The 15138-nt window shown below is 43.4% G+C and overlaps 1 protein-coding gene across 1 annotated transcript; it reads left to right on the top strand.

The window, feature by feature from the left end:
• Positions 1 to 11133: 11133 nt before the first annotated feature.
• On the top strand, positions 11134 to 14656 carry LOC149356624 (uncharacterized). Its single transcript, XM_089576391.1, has 3 exons — positions 11134 to 11242; positions 12569 to 12640; positions 14486 to 14656. The coding sequence occupies exons 1-3, from the start codon at positions 11138 to 11140 to the stop codon at positions 14654 to 14656; spliced, it is 348 nt and encodes a 115-aa protein (XP_089432517.1). The 5' UTR covers positions 11134 to 11137.
• Positions 14657 to 15138: the final 482 nt, after the last annotated feature.

Here is a 15138-nt window from a genome sequence, read left to right as displayed (position 1 = left end):
ATACTGTGGGCTTCCAAATTATCGCAGAAGTACCCTACTGGTCGCGTTCGAATCTGGAATTAATTGAGAACGGAATTGCTAGTTGAAACTTGCTTCAGGCACAGGTCAGGAGTCGAACTGTCAACCAACAGATACATGGGCGTGTAAGGGAGCCGGTCTGCCCTGCCACACGGGGTCCTTTCCGCTGGCTTATTCGGACCCAGAAGTACCCAAGGCGGTTTTGCTGGTATAATGCTATCACGTTCTCACACGGAAATGTTCGAATGACATTGAGTGGAATGGCATTCGAGAATAGGAATGACATTCGGACTCGATGGACTGCCGCGGTGCTGCACGACACTTTCGAAACGCATTCGAAAGCCTCAGCTCGTTTTCAGTGTACAGCGACGACGACGACGGCGGTCACACTAGTCCGACAACGACAGTTCATATCACGCTGAACAACAGCATGTAATTATAGTGAATTATCTAGTTTACTATAATATGATTCTAGAGGGACACGTTTTTCAGGCCAACGACACCGACGAATCCGGTCGGCGGACGGTCAGCCTTGTCGGCGGCTGAGCGAGAGCACGGTGATGAGGCGGCGGTGTGTGCATGCTCGCGCTTCTAAATGAGCGAAACGAACGGCTATATTTCACGTGTGCATACCTGAACACTCACCAGCGATAAGCGCTTCCCAAATCAGTTTCAATCGACGACGGCTCTGTTCCCTTCCGCGACGACTAGGCCCAGCGAGTTCGCAGGGTTGGATCTGTGATTTCGGCGGTTGTGAAGAGCGAATCACAAGCTTTAGCGAATGCAAATGGTCACCAGGTGTAGTTTTGGCAACAGTGACCTGAAATCAACTATTGCTTACATCGCAGGGCACGCGTACGATGAACGGGAATCGCCGGTGTGACCCAGACTGCCGAGCCGTGCTTTACGGCCAGCAGCAGTCGTCGCCGTCGCTAGCTTGTGGATAACAATTTAGGCCGTTTCAGTTAAAGCGAACAGTCGCCATACATACTTCTGGATAAAGTAGTTTAAAAAAAAGTACTGGTCACGTCGGAGAAAGCCGGGACAAGAAGCGAGAAGCGCCAGTCCTGCGCGATGCCAACAACCCGGCTTTCTGAGGCGTGCGATCGCATCATCGCTTCCCACACATTGTAGCACTGCGTAAACAATCACGAGTACAACCAGTAAAAAAGAAAACAGATTGTTTATTAGAACCAAAGCGCTGATTGCGTTTTATGTTATGTAAACAAGCGATGTAAACAACAGTATGAGTGCAGTCGTCCTCATCGGCGCACTCCCGGGGAAATTTCATGCTGACGCGGTTAATATTCATTGGCGTAATATTATCTTCAAGCACTCCCTTAGACAGAACACATGTAGCATCGTTAGATGACATTCGGCTGGAAGGCATTCGAAGCGCCCGTGTAGCAGGGGTATAAGTGGTGATCACCTTCCTGCTAGAAGTTACCATAAACGAAAGGATGTCAAGAAAGGGAAAGTTTTCACTCTTCGCTGAAACGTCATTTCGAGCCCTAGATTGTTCCACGGCAGCTTGAAGTGTAATGCAAATATTTTTACGCGGACAACCCATTTGTTAGAATTTAAATATACTTCAGACGGATTAATTGCGTATTTACGAAAGTACACTTTAAATAGATGGCCAGCACCAAAATGCGATGTCCCGAAACTCGATTTTGAGCATTAGATTGTTCAACGACAGCTTGTAGTGCGCTGCAAATATGCTAATGCGGACTGCCAATTTGCTAGAATTTCAGTGTTCTTTGGACGAATTAATTACGTATTTACGGAAGTACACTTCAAATACATTGACGACACGCAAATGCCATTTCCCGAAACACGATTTCGAGCACTCGACTGTTCATGGCAGCTAGAAGTGTGCAAAGACGTTTAAAAGGACTGCCCGTTTGTTAGGAATGAAATATATTTCGGATGAATTAATTTCATATTTACGAAAGTTCCCTTTTAATACATTGACAAGATGCTAAAACTGCATACATATACGTTTACAAGGGCTGCCCGTTTTCTAGAATTGAAGTATACTTTCGATGAATTAATTTCATATTTCCGAAAATACACTTTTAATACACTGACAAGATGCTAAAACTGCATGCATATTTTTTCATGTATTTGAAAAGTGCTCGAAGTACCCTTTAAGTGAGGTATTTTTGGCACATTTTAAAAATATATTTCGAATACCAAGCATGAAATTTCAGAAACGTATTTCCTACATATTTTTAGTGCATTCATGAATACAAAATACGTTTAAAATACATTTTAAACAGACCTCCGTATATTCCAAACGTATTAGTTTTTGCTAAGGGACAGAATGAAGATCCAGACGCGTTCGATTAAGTTATATTTAATTGTTTATCTGGTTTCCCTCCTTTTTTATTTTTTGTTAGTCGGGAGGGTGCGTGCTATTCAGTTGATAAAACTGCGGCCCGAAATTAAGGCTCAGCTTACGGTTGCGTGGTAGACCATGACTGTTGACCCGTTGAGACTCATGAGCACTTGCACACTTGCACGTAATATAACACGAACTGTGCACATATACTGTTTCCTCTGGAATAATAGCAGGGAATTCTTTTTCTGTGAACAACACGACAAACCGCACAGTATGAACGAGTCTTCCTGTCTGAAGCAGACGACATAATGTCGCGAAAAGCATGAAAAACCAAACAAGCCGAAGCCATCCATAGCCTCAGACAGTTCTGTAGACATCGTGGTTTGCTCGGTCGGCGTGCGTCGTATTTTGGAGCTTTTGACTGTGCACATTTGTAAAAATGGAAAAGCCACAGTTTGCCTATGTGGTTTACGAAGATGGAGGTAAAGCTGTAGTTAGTGTTTCGTGCATAAAAAACTACAGCCCACAGTCCGTCAAGGAATTGGCGAAAAATAAGCAGGTTTATTGGTGCGCCAATAAAACAACCAAAGACGACGAGGGCTACTACGTTGGGCACATCGAAGAACTGGCCGGTAAGTTTTATGTCTGCAGTTGTATGCGTTTGGCGCATAATTTTAATGCGCAGTGCTTTTTTTTGTTAACCCATGGCGATGAAGAGCTATTTACAACAGGCCGCTGCATGTGCTCCAAGTGGGCTGCGTTGTTGAGCATGTGTCATCACCCCGCTTTAAACGTTCCTATCAGAAAAGCCCCGTCGTGCTTGCCCAGTATTCAAGTTGCCCAAGTTGCGATTGACTACATGCCGAAATCCCAGCACCTCGAGGGCCCACTGCCCTTCTTTGTTTTCCTTTCTTTTTGTTTTTTCTTTGTGATGTTGCATGCATGCATATCTTGTAGTGCTCCTATACAGGGCGTTGCACGTAACATAGATATGTGAAAAAGATATTCTTTGGCATCATGTTGGAGCACTGTCAGCGTCGCCCTAGAAGTGCATCAGCACCTCTGTCTGTAAGAGGGTGTACCTCCATCTGATAGGCAGCCCATTGTAAGCCGAGTCGTCACTTGAAAGTAAAGAAAGGGAAAGCGGTGAAGTGACATTGTTATTGTTCAATGCAGCCTCTGTATATTTTTTTGTTTATCATTAGGAGCTCATTGAAGTGAGCGTTGGTTGTTCCTTCTATTTATTTGTTACCCAGAGCGCTGGTCAGTAGGTAGAGTGCTACAGTAATGCAAGAGTGCAGTGGCGGGGTATATTTAATTTTAAGGCGTATCCTTTTGATGTTGTAAAAAAAGTGGTGCAGGAAGTATGTTGCTACAACAAACTGAATATGCTGTTTGTGGCCTCCATTCGCATTTTTGTTTTCTGCTTGGTCTCAAACTGAATATTGAAATTACAAGTACTCAAAGCTGTCCAACGTAGTCGCAAACAATAAGTCCTTTGTTTCACCCCTTTATGGTGTTGCACTTCTTTTAAAGCTTTGGCTGAAGTTATGTGAAACATTGCTTGGGTACTATCCGGGACAGAAATCTCCAGAACTTGTGTGAGCAGTTGATACCTATTGTAGCCAGTGTGATGGTGGAAGTTTGACTCACATACTTTAAAGTGTGGCAGTCAGATGACATGATTGTTTTTATACATACCACTTATGCATGCTTTTGACGCATCCTAGAGACTTTCGACATCAATATTACATATGCATTTTTTTATAAACAGTGATGAATGCAGTAGTGCACTTGTGTTTGTGCTTGGTGTGTGTATTCACCAGCCTTTATGCCCTTGGTGTTCTAATGACATTCCTTATAGCAGCTCACTGCTTGCATGAACAGATTTTACTGCAATGTGCAACGTTGGGAAAATCCCTATGTGAAATACATCACCCTGGTTTCAGTGACAAAACAGGAACTGGCCCGAAGTCTGCAAAGAGACGCATTCGGTGGCCCGACAGTGTCTTTGATGGACCAGTGTGCGGAACGTCTGAAAAGGTAAGTTTGTGGTGAGGCTAGTTTCAAATTTAAATAGTGAAATCGCGTAGTGGTTATAAGCAAGTGCATAAATGACAGCTTTCGGCTTGTGGTCCAATTATACAGGTGGGCATACCTGACAAAGCTATTGTCACAAATGCGGGATAGTCAACATTCTGCAAACAAGTTAAGCAAGAGCCTCATGGCATGTGCCCCTGTCATTCATCAAATTTAGCGTGATATCCAAGTAATTACATCTAGCACAGCACAAGAACAGAGAAGGATAGTCCGTCGCGGTGGCTCAGTGTTTATGGTGCTCGGCTACTGACTCGAAGGACGCGGGTTCGATCCTGGACGCGGCGGTCGAATTTCTTTGGAGGAGAAATTCTAGAGGCCCGAGTACTGTGCGATATCAGTGCACGTTAAAGAACCCCAGGTGGTCGAAATTTCCGGAGCCCTCCACTACGGCGTCTCTCATAGCCTTAGTCGCTTTGGGACGTTAAACCCCATCAATCAGTCACCAGAGAGGGACAAAACGAGGGTGCACACTACCATATTGTGTGAGACAGGCACACTGTGATGTGTTCCGTTTTTGGTTTGTGCTTGTGTCTTGTGCTGCTATTTCTTTTTTTTGGTGAATACCAATCATAACTAGTTCACGCATTCGCTTCCACAGATGATGTCTGCTCAGATCTGATCTTTTTGTAGTTTAACAGAAAATGTTAGTGGCATTTGCTGATCATATATCGCCACACAACACCTACTAGTGCATTATTCAAAAAGTCACTACTCTGCGCAACTGCCTGCATTTCATTTCAATGCTTGTCCTCAACGCCGTACAGTTAGGGTGTTTGCTTCCCCTTAGCATGAAGAATTTGGTTGGTTTGTAAGCAAACGCATGTTATCATTGGTAGAAAGAGCTGTGTTAACGCAGTACTTTACTTTTTGGCGTTGCTGACCTCTTACCTTTTTATAATTTGACAGTTCCTGGGATTGTGTCTCAGATTTGCATGTGCTTCTGCATGTTTGATATCTTGGTAGCGTTTTCCTATAATTTCCTTCATATTCACTATAGCATGATTTTTAAGGTGTATTTTGGAAAGGTTTGATGTTTTCATTGAAGAATTTTTTGCTGTGCATGCATTAGAAGCATGGTATTAAGTTTGGGAAGTGCTGTTTGGTGAAAATTATGTCAAGTTTGTCATGTGACAGGGGAGACAGCACCTCTTGTCTTATTCCAATAACCCTGCCCAGAGACCCACATATGCCTGCCTGCTGTAGTCACTGCCTCAACCTGATAACAGTGCATTGCCAAAAATTTTATCTTGGGAATAATTTCAGCCAGTTAAAGTTCCCAAGGTGGTCGAAGTTATTCCCAAGACCTCCACTACAGCACCTCTTTCTTCCTTTCTTTTTTTTTCTTTATGCCTTCCCTTAGGCTGCAGTTTGGGTGTTCACCGAGATAAGTGAGATTACTGCATCATTTGCTTTCTTTAAAAACCAATTTTTTACCTAGATCTGCACACAAATTTCAGGTAATACAGTTGGCACAGTTTTTAATAATAATTTCGTCAGTTAACGAAAATGTGCAACCTGATCTGCAATCTTAAACAACTGTAGTCGGATACAACGCAAGAACGAAGCGGCTTTTCCCCGCGAAAGGATCCCCTTCCAGCCAGCGGTTCTGGCTGATTCTCACGAACCTGCTAATGTGACAGTGCAGGGAGCAGTGCACGAAGTGGCAGTCTGCTGCTCCCTGCACTGTCACACTAGCAGGTTCATGAGAATCGACAGACTCCATTGGCTGGAAGGAGGTCCTTTGGCACGGAAAAGCCGCTTAGTTCTTGAGTTTTATAGGTGTTAATTTTAATGTGGCATTTTTGTCTTCACTTGTCATGAATTTAAGCGGGAGCTGAGCCAAAAAGAAAGGAATACCCGCAAGAAGATGGCAAAAAGAAAAAGGCTCATGGAAATTGCTGTCGAGAGCAATTCATCTGAAGAGGAATGCGGATAAAGCCTTTCTCCAAAAGAAAAAATCATAAAGAAACTTCAGAATGAAGTTCTTGTGTTAAAAAAAAGCTTGCACAGGAGCGCCACAGAAACGACAACCTTCAACAGGAAGTCATTAAAGGAATGGGTAAGGCATTAACACATAGTGTTGCACCACCTGCATGTGTCATTGTTTTGCATCCTTAATGGTAAAATATGTACACAAGTGTTTCCAAAAGGGAAGGGGGCGGCACCAACAGCACATTTCAGTGCCTGCCTTGTGGGAGAAACAGAAGGAAATGCAACAATATTTTTGTTCATCCCTCCTCCACATGCCTGGAAGGGGACGCTGATGTCTCCTCACCTATTTGTGCGTGCCTATTGTCCGTAATGTTGCTTTCTAGGAGGGGACATGTAGGAAATGTGGGATTTGATCCCCAGTGCCCCCATGTATCTACCAGTGATGCATTCGATGCAAGCTTTCCCTGGCCTGGTATTCGATGTCCTTTGGGTGATATGCTGGGGAAATAAATCTTTGACCCTGCATTTGGTAGCTGAAAACACCATAAGTCTTGGCACTCTTTGACCACAGATGCCCTCGCAGTACAAAAAGTCATCATCAGTACTTTCTGGGAGAGGAACTGTAAGCTGTATTGGTAACGCAGTGTGGTGCATTACTGGTTTTTGCTAATGTAGTTAGTCTAAATCAGTTGCATCCATAACTCAGTAAGCTGTACAGGTATTAAAAACATGAGCTGCGCTGCTGCATTTCGTGTTTTTGGTTATGGGTAGAGGTTGGACTTATATCAAAATGATTTTTTGCAATTCACTTTTAACCAAAAAACGTTAGTATTCTTGACATGTATGCTGCAGCTTTCTGGCCATTGAGTAGAAGTTACACTCAAAGGAGAAAATAAAAAGGTATTAAAACCAAGGGCATGGTGGGGTGGTGTTGCTACTGGGTGCAGTTGTGTATTTTTGGGCATTGTTTCGCTGGCTTACATGCCTCTACAAATCAGGAGGCTCCTCTCTTCGCCAAACGTCTAGGCTAGTGCTGTTCAGTGCCATAGCATATAAAGGCTGTTGCTTGGTTAAGTGGGCTTGTCCACGCCATGTTTGAGGGTCTTGAGCAAGCTTCATGAAAAGGTACCATTTTCTGTCTACCTCAATGGTTCAACAGCAGTTTCATCGCTGCAGTCAACACTTGGACCATGTGATCTGTCACCCTCTTTGTCAACTGAGAGCAATGGCCTAAGGATAAGATGAGAGCCCAGTTTGTAAAGCCCAGTTTGCCACTTTTCTAGTGACAGCCCAGTTTGTGTTTGTCTGATGGTTCTATCATTTGACTTTTGCTGGTATTTTAAATGAAGATCTCTGCGACAAGCACAGCTGTATGTACGACGATATGTGCGTTAATTGCAGGTAAATTTATGCCAGTGCTGAAAAAATGGTTAAAATATACTGTGACTTTATCTCTGGGGAAAAAAAAGTTCCTGCAAATAAAAACTATATTTGCTGAAAAAAAATTAAAATTGCGCACTGAAGTAAGCATTGCAAAAGTCTGGTCAATTTAAAAAAATAAAAATAAAGTCCAACCTCTATCTCGTTGTACGACTATTTGTCAAGTGGATCTGTAGCTGTGTTGAGAACTTGATTATATGTAGTAAACAGTGTGTAGAGTTGTGTTTGCAGTGACCTCTCTGACAAAATAAAGCCAAATGCATGGTTGTACACGTTAACCCTAGGGAAGGCGAGAGCAGTATTGTGGGTCATTAGGAGAGAGTAAATTGAGATTAATATAAGGTCATAAAAAAATGTGCTCTTCATTGTTTGCTGCACTACCCATCCTCTTGTAGATCTTTGGGAATTGAATCACAATAGTTGCAGTACCATGCCCCTTTAGGTGTTCAAGCTTATATCAATTTTTTTTTCATGTTTTCAGTTTTGTGGAGAAATCTGGATTTAAAAATTGCTTGATTGCTTTCTAGCTCCAAACGTCTTTTTCATTGTAGGTAACCTATATAAAGTAAAGTAGGCTACTGTTCAATGGAAAAAAGAATGTGCTGCCATCTCTCGTCCTAAATTATGCACCACGAAGTATAAGCTACCGGCACAAGGCAGTGTCTTCCACAAGTACGCTGCTCTTGCACTCACTAGCCAGCCGGACAAGCCTGGAAGCTGTTGCCTAGCATGTATAGCTTCCTCTCCGCTGTAAGCGACTTGCGCCACGAAATATATATGATGCGTACAGGTCTAACTTGAGTCCCATGCAGTGCATAAAATTTGCTTGCAAGTGTCAGTTGCTTATTGGCATCACATCCACAGCGGCTGTGTTTCAATAGATATGCTTTAAAGAACCCTTCATGGCTTAATTAATTTGGAACCCTACACAGCATTGTCTCTCATAGCCCATATGCAGTTTTGGGATGCTAGCAAGCTGTGACCAAGTAATCATTTGACATCCATTTGTCTTTGCTGTGCAGAAAGCGTCCGGCAGGATATGAGCACATTCCGTAGGATGTGCAGATGCTCTCAAGAAAAGCTAGAGGTATGGGCATTCCTGAACAGTGGGGCCAAGATGCATATGCCTAATTACCTCCTCCTACTCTATTTTTGTAGGGAGCAGCGCCAGAAGATGCTATCAAGCGCAGGCTGTTTGGAATAGACCAAGCTACAAGTGGCACGTTGGTGCTTAGGGCTGTTGAGCGAAATCAACCCATCTCAGATCTTGAATTAGTCACTGAAACTAGTGAGATGGGTGTGTGTGAGAATGAGAATTGGTCTGGCCGAACCGAGGCTACTTTTACAGACGGGCAGTGCCTGCAAACAGCCGTGGCTGAGCCACCACAGTTACAGGCAGATGAGGTAGGTCTTACATTCTTATTTGAAGCTATATAGCCACCTTTTGTATGAGAATATGTTTCTGAGGTAGAAGAAAGTATTATATTGCTTTTGTTTGGCAGCCACTTACCAAAATGTCAAGCTGTTTCTTTACCAGATGTCACAATTCAATTAATGCCAACTCTCTCCAAATGTCCAGGAGGCCTCAGATTTTCGAACCAACTTTCCCATTTACAGACGTCACAGTACCGCTCTTGATTGCGCGCAACCTTTACTCAGAAATAAGTTTTGTTCACAACTCTAGTTGCTAGTTTGCCCAGTACAAGCAGGAGCCAAGTGACAACACACTACAGCAGCTAGCAAATTTTTTGGAGTTGAAACAATGGGCTAGCACTGATTGACTGCGGTAATGGCCTATAAACACTGTTGGAGCATGCTGAAGCAGGCATGTCTTGGATTTGCTGGGCTTGTGTTGCTGTAAAAAGGGGTTTTGTTGGTGCTAACCGATGAAGCATTTTCTCAAGCTTTTGTATTGTTTGCTCATATTGTTCGTACTGTTTACTTAGGGGAGGTAGTTATCTCATACATGAACCACAAAAGTGAAATAACTAGAATAAGACTAGGGTGGAATGCATTTGGCAGGTACTCTTAGAATATGAATTGCAGTTTTCATGTATCCCTCAAGAGAAAAGTATATAACAGTTGTATCTTACCAGTACTCACCTTTGGGGCAGAAACATGGAGCTAACGAAAAGGATTCAGCTTTTATTCAGCACAACGCAGTGAGCTCGTCATCAGCCCGACTACGCCCACTGCAGGGCAAAAGCCTCTCCCATGTCTCTCCAATTAACCCTGTCCTTTCCTAGCTGTGGCCATCGTATCCCTGCAAACTTCCAATCTCATCCGCCCACCTAACTTTCTGCTGCCCTCTGCTAGTATTGCCTTCTCCTGGAATTTATTCCATTATCCTTAAGGGCCAGCGGTTATCTTGCCCTCCCATAAAATACACTGCGGAATCCCATTTCTTAATTTTGACTAGGATGTCATTAACCCGTCACTCCCTCACCTGCCCTGCCCTCTTCCGGTCTCTTAACGTTACATCTAGAAATTTTTTTCCATAACTTGCTGTGTTGCCCTTAATCTAAGCTGAACCCTTTTCGTTAGCCTCCGTGTTGCTGCCCCATAGGTGATTACTGTTAAGATACAGCTGTTGTATATTTTTCTGTTGAGGGATATTGGTGAACTGCCATTCATGATCCGAGAGAACCTGCCATATGCACTTCACCCCATTCTTAACCTTAGAGTTATTTCCCTCTCGTAAGTCGCTGCGGTGGCTCAGTGGTTATGGCGTTCGGCTGCTGACCTGAAAGACGCAGGTTCGAATCCGGCCGTGGCGATCGCATTTCTATGGAGGCGCAATGCTAGAGCCCCAGGTGCTGTGCGATGTCAGTGTACCTTAAAGAACCCCAGGTGGTCGAAATTTCCGGAGCCGTTCACTACGGCGTCTCTCATAACCTGAGTTCTTTTGGGACATCAAATCCTTACCATTTCCCAAACCCAAACCATTTCTCTTTTATGATCCGGATCAGAGAGCTATGGAAAGAAAAAAGATAGTTGTAACGGTAGGAGACAAGAACAGAGTGGGTCAGGGAACAAATGAAGTTAAAGGCATCTAAGTCGAAATCGGGAAATGTGCATGCACAGGGCATGTAAATGCAAAGGAAAGATACGTAACCGATGGCTACTAAGCTAACTGACTGGATTCCGAGAGAATGGAAGCATCGCGGGGGGCAGCAGAACGTTAGGTGGGTAGATAAAATTAAGTTGCTTGTACAAAATCGCCATAGCCAGCACAGGAGCAGATTAATTCGAGAGATATGGGAGAGGCCTTTGCCTTTCAGTGGGTGCAGTCGGCTGCTGCTGATGATGATTATTATTTTCATTCCATTCCAGAATGGGACACTGTCAGTGGACATGCCTCAAAGCCGCCTGGATGTAGACCCTGCCTTCGGCATAGAAACCGTTCAGGTGTGAATTGAGTTTGTTTAGAGAATTTCTCATTGCGTTTATGATTTTACTGTTAACAGCTATTTCCCAGCTTGGAGGGATTGAGACACCAACTTTTGAGGCTATACAAGGCTTGTTATGGGCTACCTCGTATGTAAGATCACCTGTGGCCAAGTTTGGATGTGAGCAGTGCTCAAAATATATTTTAATTCACCTCCAAAGAGTCCATAAATGCCCTTCACATAATCAGGCAGCTTGCTCCAGCTCGTCAAAATGCCTGACGGTACCGCAGCAGTAGCAATCCTGTGGCCCTCTTCATTTTGTGTTGCACACTTGAGGAATGATATGTGAGCCATTGTGTACCATGGCACAATACAATAAAATGGTTGTGTGTGCGTGGCTGACTTGTTGCAGGAACAGTTCATATTTATAACTTAATTCACAACGATGAGAGAAGCCAACACCCACAGAAGCCAAGGGACACAGGGAATTTTTTATTTATTTATTTATTTTGTGCTGTTCGATATAGAATATTACTGAATATCTTATTGCTTAAAGCTAATTGATTAGAAAAGCAGAAAAAACAACCACATGCCGCCGGTGGGATCCGAACCCACGACCTCCGAATTACGCGTCCGGTGCTCTACCTCTGAGCTACAGCGACGGCTGTCAAATCTTCTGCTTTCGGGGGTATTTGTTTACAAATAACCTAACCTCGAGAGTGTTCATCAGCGCCACCCACGTTCATAAGAGGCGGACGTGGAACGTCCTGAGTTACCGCAGGTGTGACGTAGAACGTCATCGAACGAAGAGGGTGGAAGCTGCGTGAGAACCCTCTTATGCTTCCTATGGCGTCAAGGCTGCCAGAACCGAGGCCCTCGCTGAGCAATTAAGCAAACAAGGGAAGGGGAATGAGGGGCTCGTTATAAATGTGAGAGAAGCCAACAGCCACAGAAACCAAGGGACACAGGGAATTTTTTATTTACGTATTTATTTTGATGACAATGAGTGGTACCATTACTATCTCGGCGCAGCCTTTCGGCTAGATGAATAGGAACAGCACGTGACTTTCTTTTTAGTTTTAGCTTTCTCACTTGATTAATATAGCACCGATCCTGGCTAGCCTTAGCATGTCACGTTGAAATTAGCCAAGCGACATGCCTGCAGATGAGAAAGAGCATGCGATTGGCTGCCTCGATCCAAGATACTCTCCGTAGATGGCACTGCAATGCACGTTTGCCTTGCTCCGCTGCTTTCTGTGTGAAGCGCACCACTTATGCTCCTGATAGTACATCTGTATGACTGCAGTGACATTTAATCCATGTTATACTATTTTTCCTGCTGAAGGCACCGCAACCTGCAGAAATGGCATCCTGCAGTGCCACTACCAACCAGGCGTCGAATGTGTGCGTCACTCAGGTATGAATTGAGATTGCAGTTCGCCACTATATTTCGTAAAATTTCACGATTTTTACCTTATTCTTCAACTAAGCTCCACGTACGTGTGATTACCATTACATATAGACGGTGTTGCTTTTTCAGTTTACATAGGGATATTATGGTGTTTAAAAAGCTTTTAGGGTAGTGTTGTATTTTCATGTTTTTTAACGTTGCAAAACTCTCATTTGACACATTTTCTGAGTTATGCATGTTATGTGTTGTTTGCGAACAGAGTTAATGGGGAACAAAAGGAAGAACACTAGAGTTGGCGAAGCCGCTTGCAATATCTGAGCACCTCTCTTCGTTCAGGTCATGCATATCTGTACTGAAAGTTCAGTGATGTTTAGTGCTGTACAAAGTGCGTTCTCCATGCCATGCACCATTGTGTACAGTAAAACCTCATTAATGGAGATGCAAAATCGAAAAATCTCCAATTAAATTTGAATGCTGACTTATGAAGTCCCCCGCCAAAAAATACCAAAAACAGTTTGCATTGTAATAAGTATATCGGATGAAAAATGCGCTGCGGTTTTGTGCATTTCAAGTGAGGAGTGTCTAACACTGTGGGCTGAAATGGCCATTAATCGGAGCGCGTAGTGGTTTAGTGTACAAGAATGTATTAAGCTTTTAGTTTATTTTAAAATTATTTGCTTAAAATGTATTTGCTTTGTCCCCCCCCCCCCTTATGTAATGCCTCAACAGAGGCCTTTAAGGGTAAAATAAATGATGATGAAATGATGATGATAAAACAGCCGCCGCGCTGTCTCAATAGTTATGCTGCTCAGCTGCTGACTCAAAAGACGCAGGATCGATATACCTGGGGTCGGCTTGTACATTGAAGAATGCAGTCTAGATAAATTTTTTAGCTTGGCAAACAAGGAAGCTCTTGCTTTGTAACATCACACTCAAGGTGCTTATGGAGTATTGATGTACACAAGACAATTTTTTCTGTTTTGGGCCAAGAGTTTATTGATAGTAGTTGGATAATCATGCCTAGGTCAAGGGCCGCACCAGTCTGCAATTAGTATCTCAATCCAAAAAAAGCGAATCCTGGTAAAGTATTTTTTTACAAAGATTTTACAGTGCACTTGGAAAAAAAAATGTTTGCCCTTCCAGTATTCTCCCGGAATGAGTGTAATGGCCATTGAATATTTTCTAGGTTGGTAATAGTGACACATGGTGAAATGTACCGATGTTTCATTCCTTTAATATCCTGTAGGGAATGAAAAATTGGTAGTTTTTATGCCTGTTTTAGGCAGTGATGGTATACCTAGCTATCACATCTTTTTGTCAATTTCTCGCATTGCATGGTACATAATTACTTAGGCCTTGCATATTTTCCATGTTTTGAATTGCGTCCTTAAAGGGTAGCCTTGTGTTTTATGCTGCATTCTTTTGGCAGCTTTTTGCAAATGTATAGCAACTTGAGTGGTACCGAATTACTAAAACTTCAAGTATTATTTCGTGAGCATATATGCTATAATTATCCCTCATGTGTCTGAGGTCTTGGTGTCTTAAAGTGTAAATGATATTTGGGAACTTAATGTTGCTAAGGAAGAACACTGCTAGGGGTGCAAACAGCATTTACTTTTATGCGTGCTTCTGCTATTTGTGTTCTAATGTCTAGATGACATGGGAACACCCACAGGGTGTACACGGTGTACTACAGGGGTGCTTTTATAGTTTCAAACTGCAGCTTCATCATGCAGATGCAAAATGTCTGGTTTGGAAGTATCATTTCTGTCATCTGATCTCTTGATTCAGGTGAAACATGTCTGCATTGGGGAGTTACTGCACATAGCACTCTTTTCTTTGGCCATGCAGGTACTTATTGGGCCTGGTGTCCACATCCCGTCTGACAAGTGGCAGCACCTCATGGACCAACCGAAGGATAGCCTCTTTGTGCGGGAAGCAGCGAAGGCAATTTGGGGCATCCAGAACCTGTACAACAGGAGCGTCACTGGAGCCCCTTGCCGCCGCTACCTACCTGCATAAAGAGGGCGGCCCTGAGACCACCGAAAAGAGGGCACTGACTCCAATGAAGCTTGATTCTCTGAAAAGTGCGTGCTTTTCTGTCATAATTAAGCTTAGTTTTCTTGACTTGCAGGTGGATGTGCAAACTGTGGGTATGGCAAAAGGGCTGAAGGGTATTGTGCCCATATTGCATGACCTGAAATTGAGTAGTGCACTGTGATGTTTGTGCGCACTGCTCAGGCTGCTGCGTATGCCTAGGAAGCAAGGAAAAGGATGTTTTTTGGGTGGTGCTGCAGTTGTGACTTGCTGGCTGGTGCACTTTGTACTTAATAGCTGTCTTTCTATCATCCTGAGCTAATCGGTACTCATTACTCTAGCATGCTAGGTGCCAGCTGCACTTTGGGCTAAAGTTTGGGTAGGTGCACTTTCACTGGAAGTTCCCAGTATATGAGGCTATTTTCTGTAACATTGTAGCATATATGTGCTGCTGTGGTTTGTGAGTT

This window comes from Amblyomma mixtum, chromosome 3 (genome assembly GCF_055824585.1).
Source record: "Amblyomma mixtum isolate Tamu chromosome 3, ASM5582458v1, whole genome shotgun sequence".
In the NCBI taxonomy this organism is placed as follows: Eukaryota; Metazoa; Arthropoda; class Arachnida; order Ixodida; family Ixodidae; genus Amblyomma; species Amblyomma mixtum.
Note: the sequence above shows the minus strand (reverse complement) of the source record. Positions and strands in the feature narration are given on the sequence as shown.

Bases quoted from the DNA above. Each gene is read 5' to 3' on its own strand.
- LOC149356624 (XM_089576391.1), top strand. From the start codon at position 11,138: ATGATGATTATTATTTTCATTCCATTCCAGAATGGGACACTGTCAGTG. The intron at 11,243-12,568 runs GTGTGAATTGAG...TTCCTGCTGAAG, and splicing joins TCGGCATAGAAACCGTTCAG to GCACCGCAACCTGCAGAAAT. The intron at 12,641-14,485 runs GTATGAATTGAG...TTGGCCATGCAG, and splicing joins CGAATGTGTGCGTCACTCAG to GTACTTATTGGGCCTGGTGT.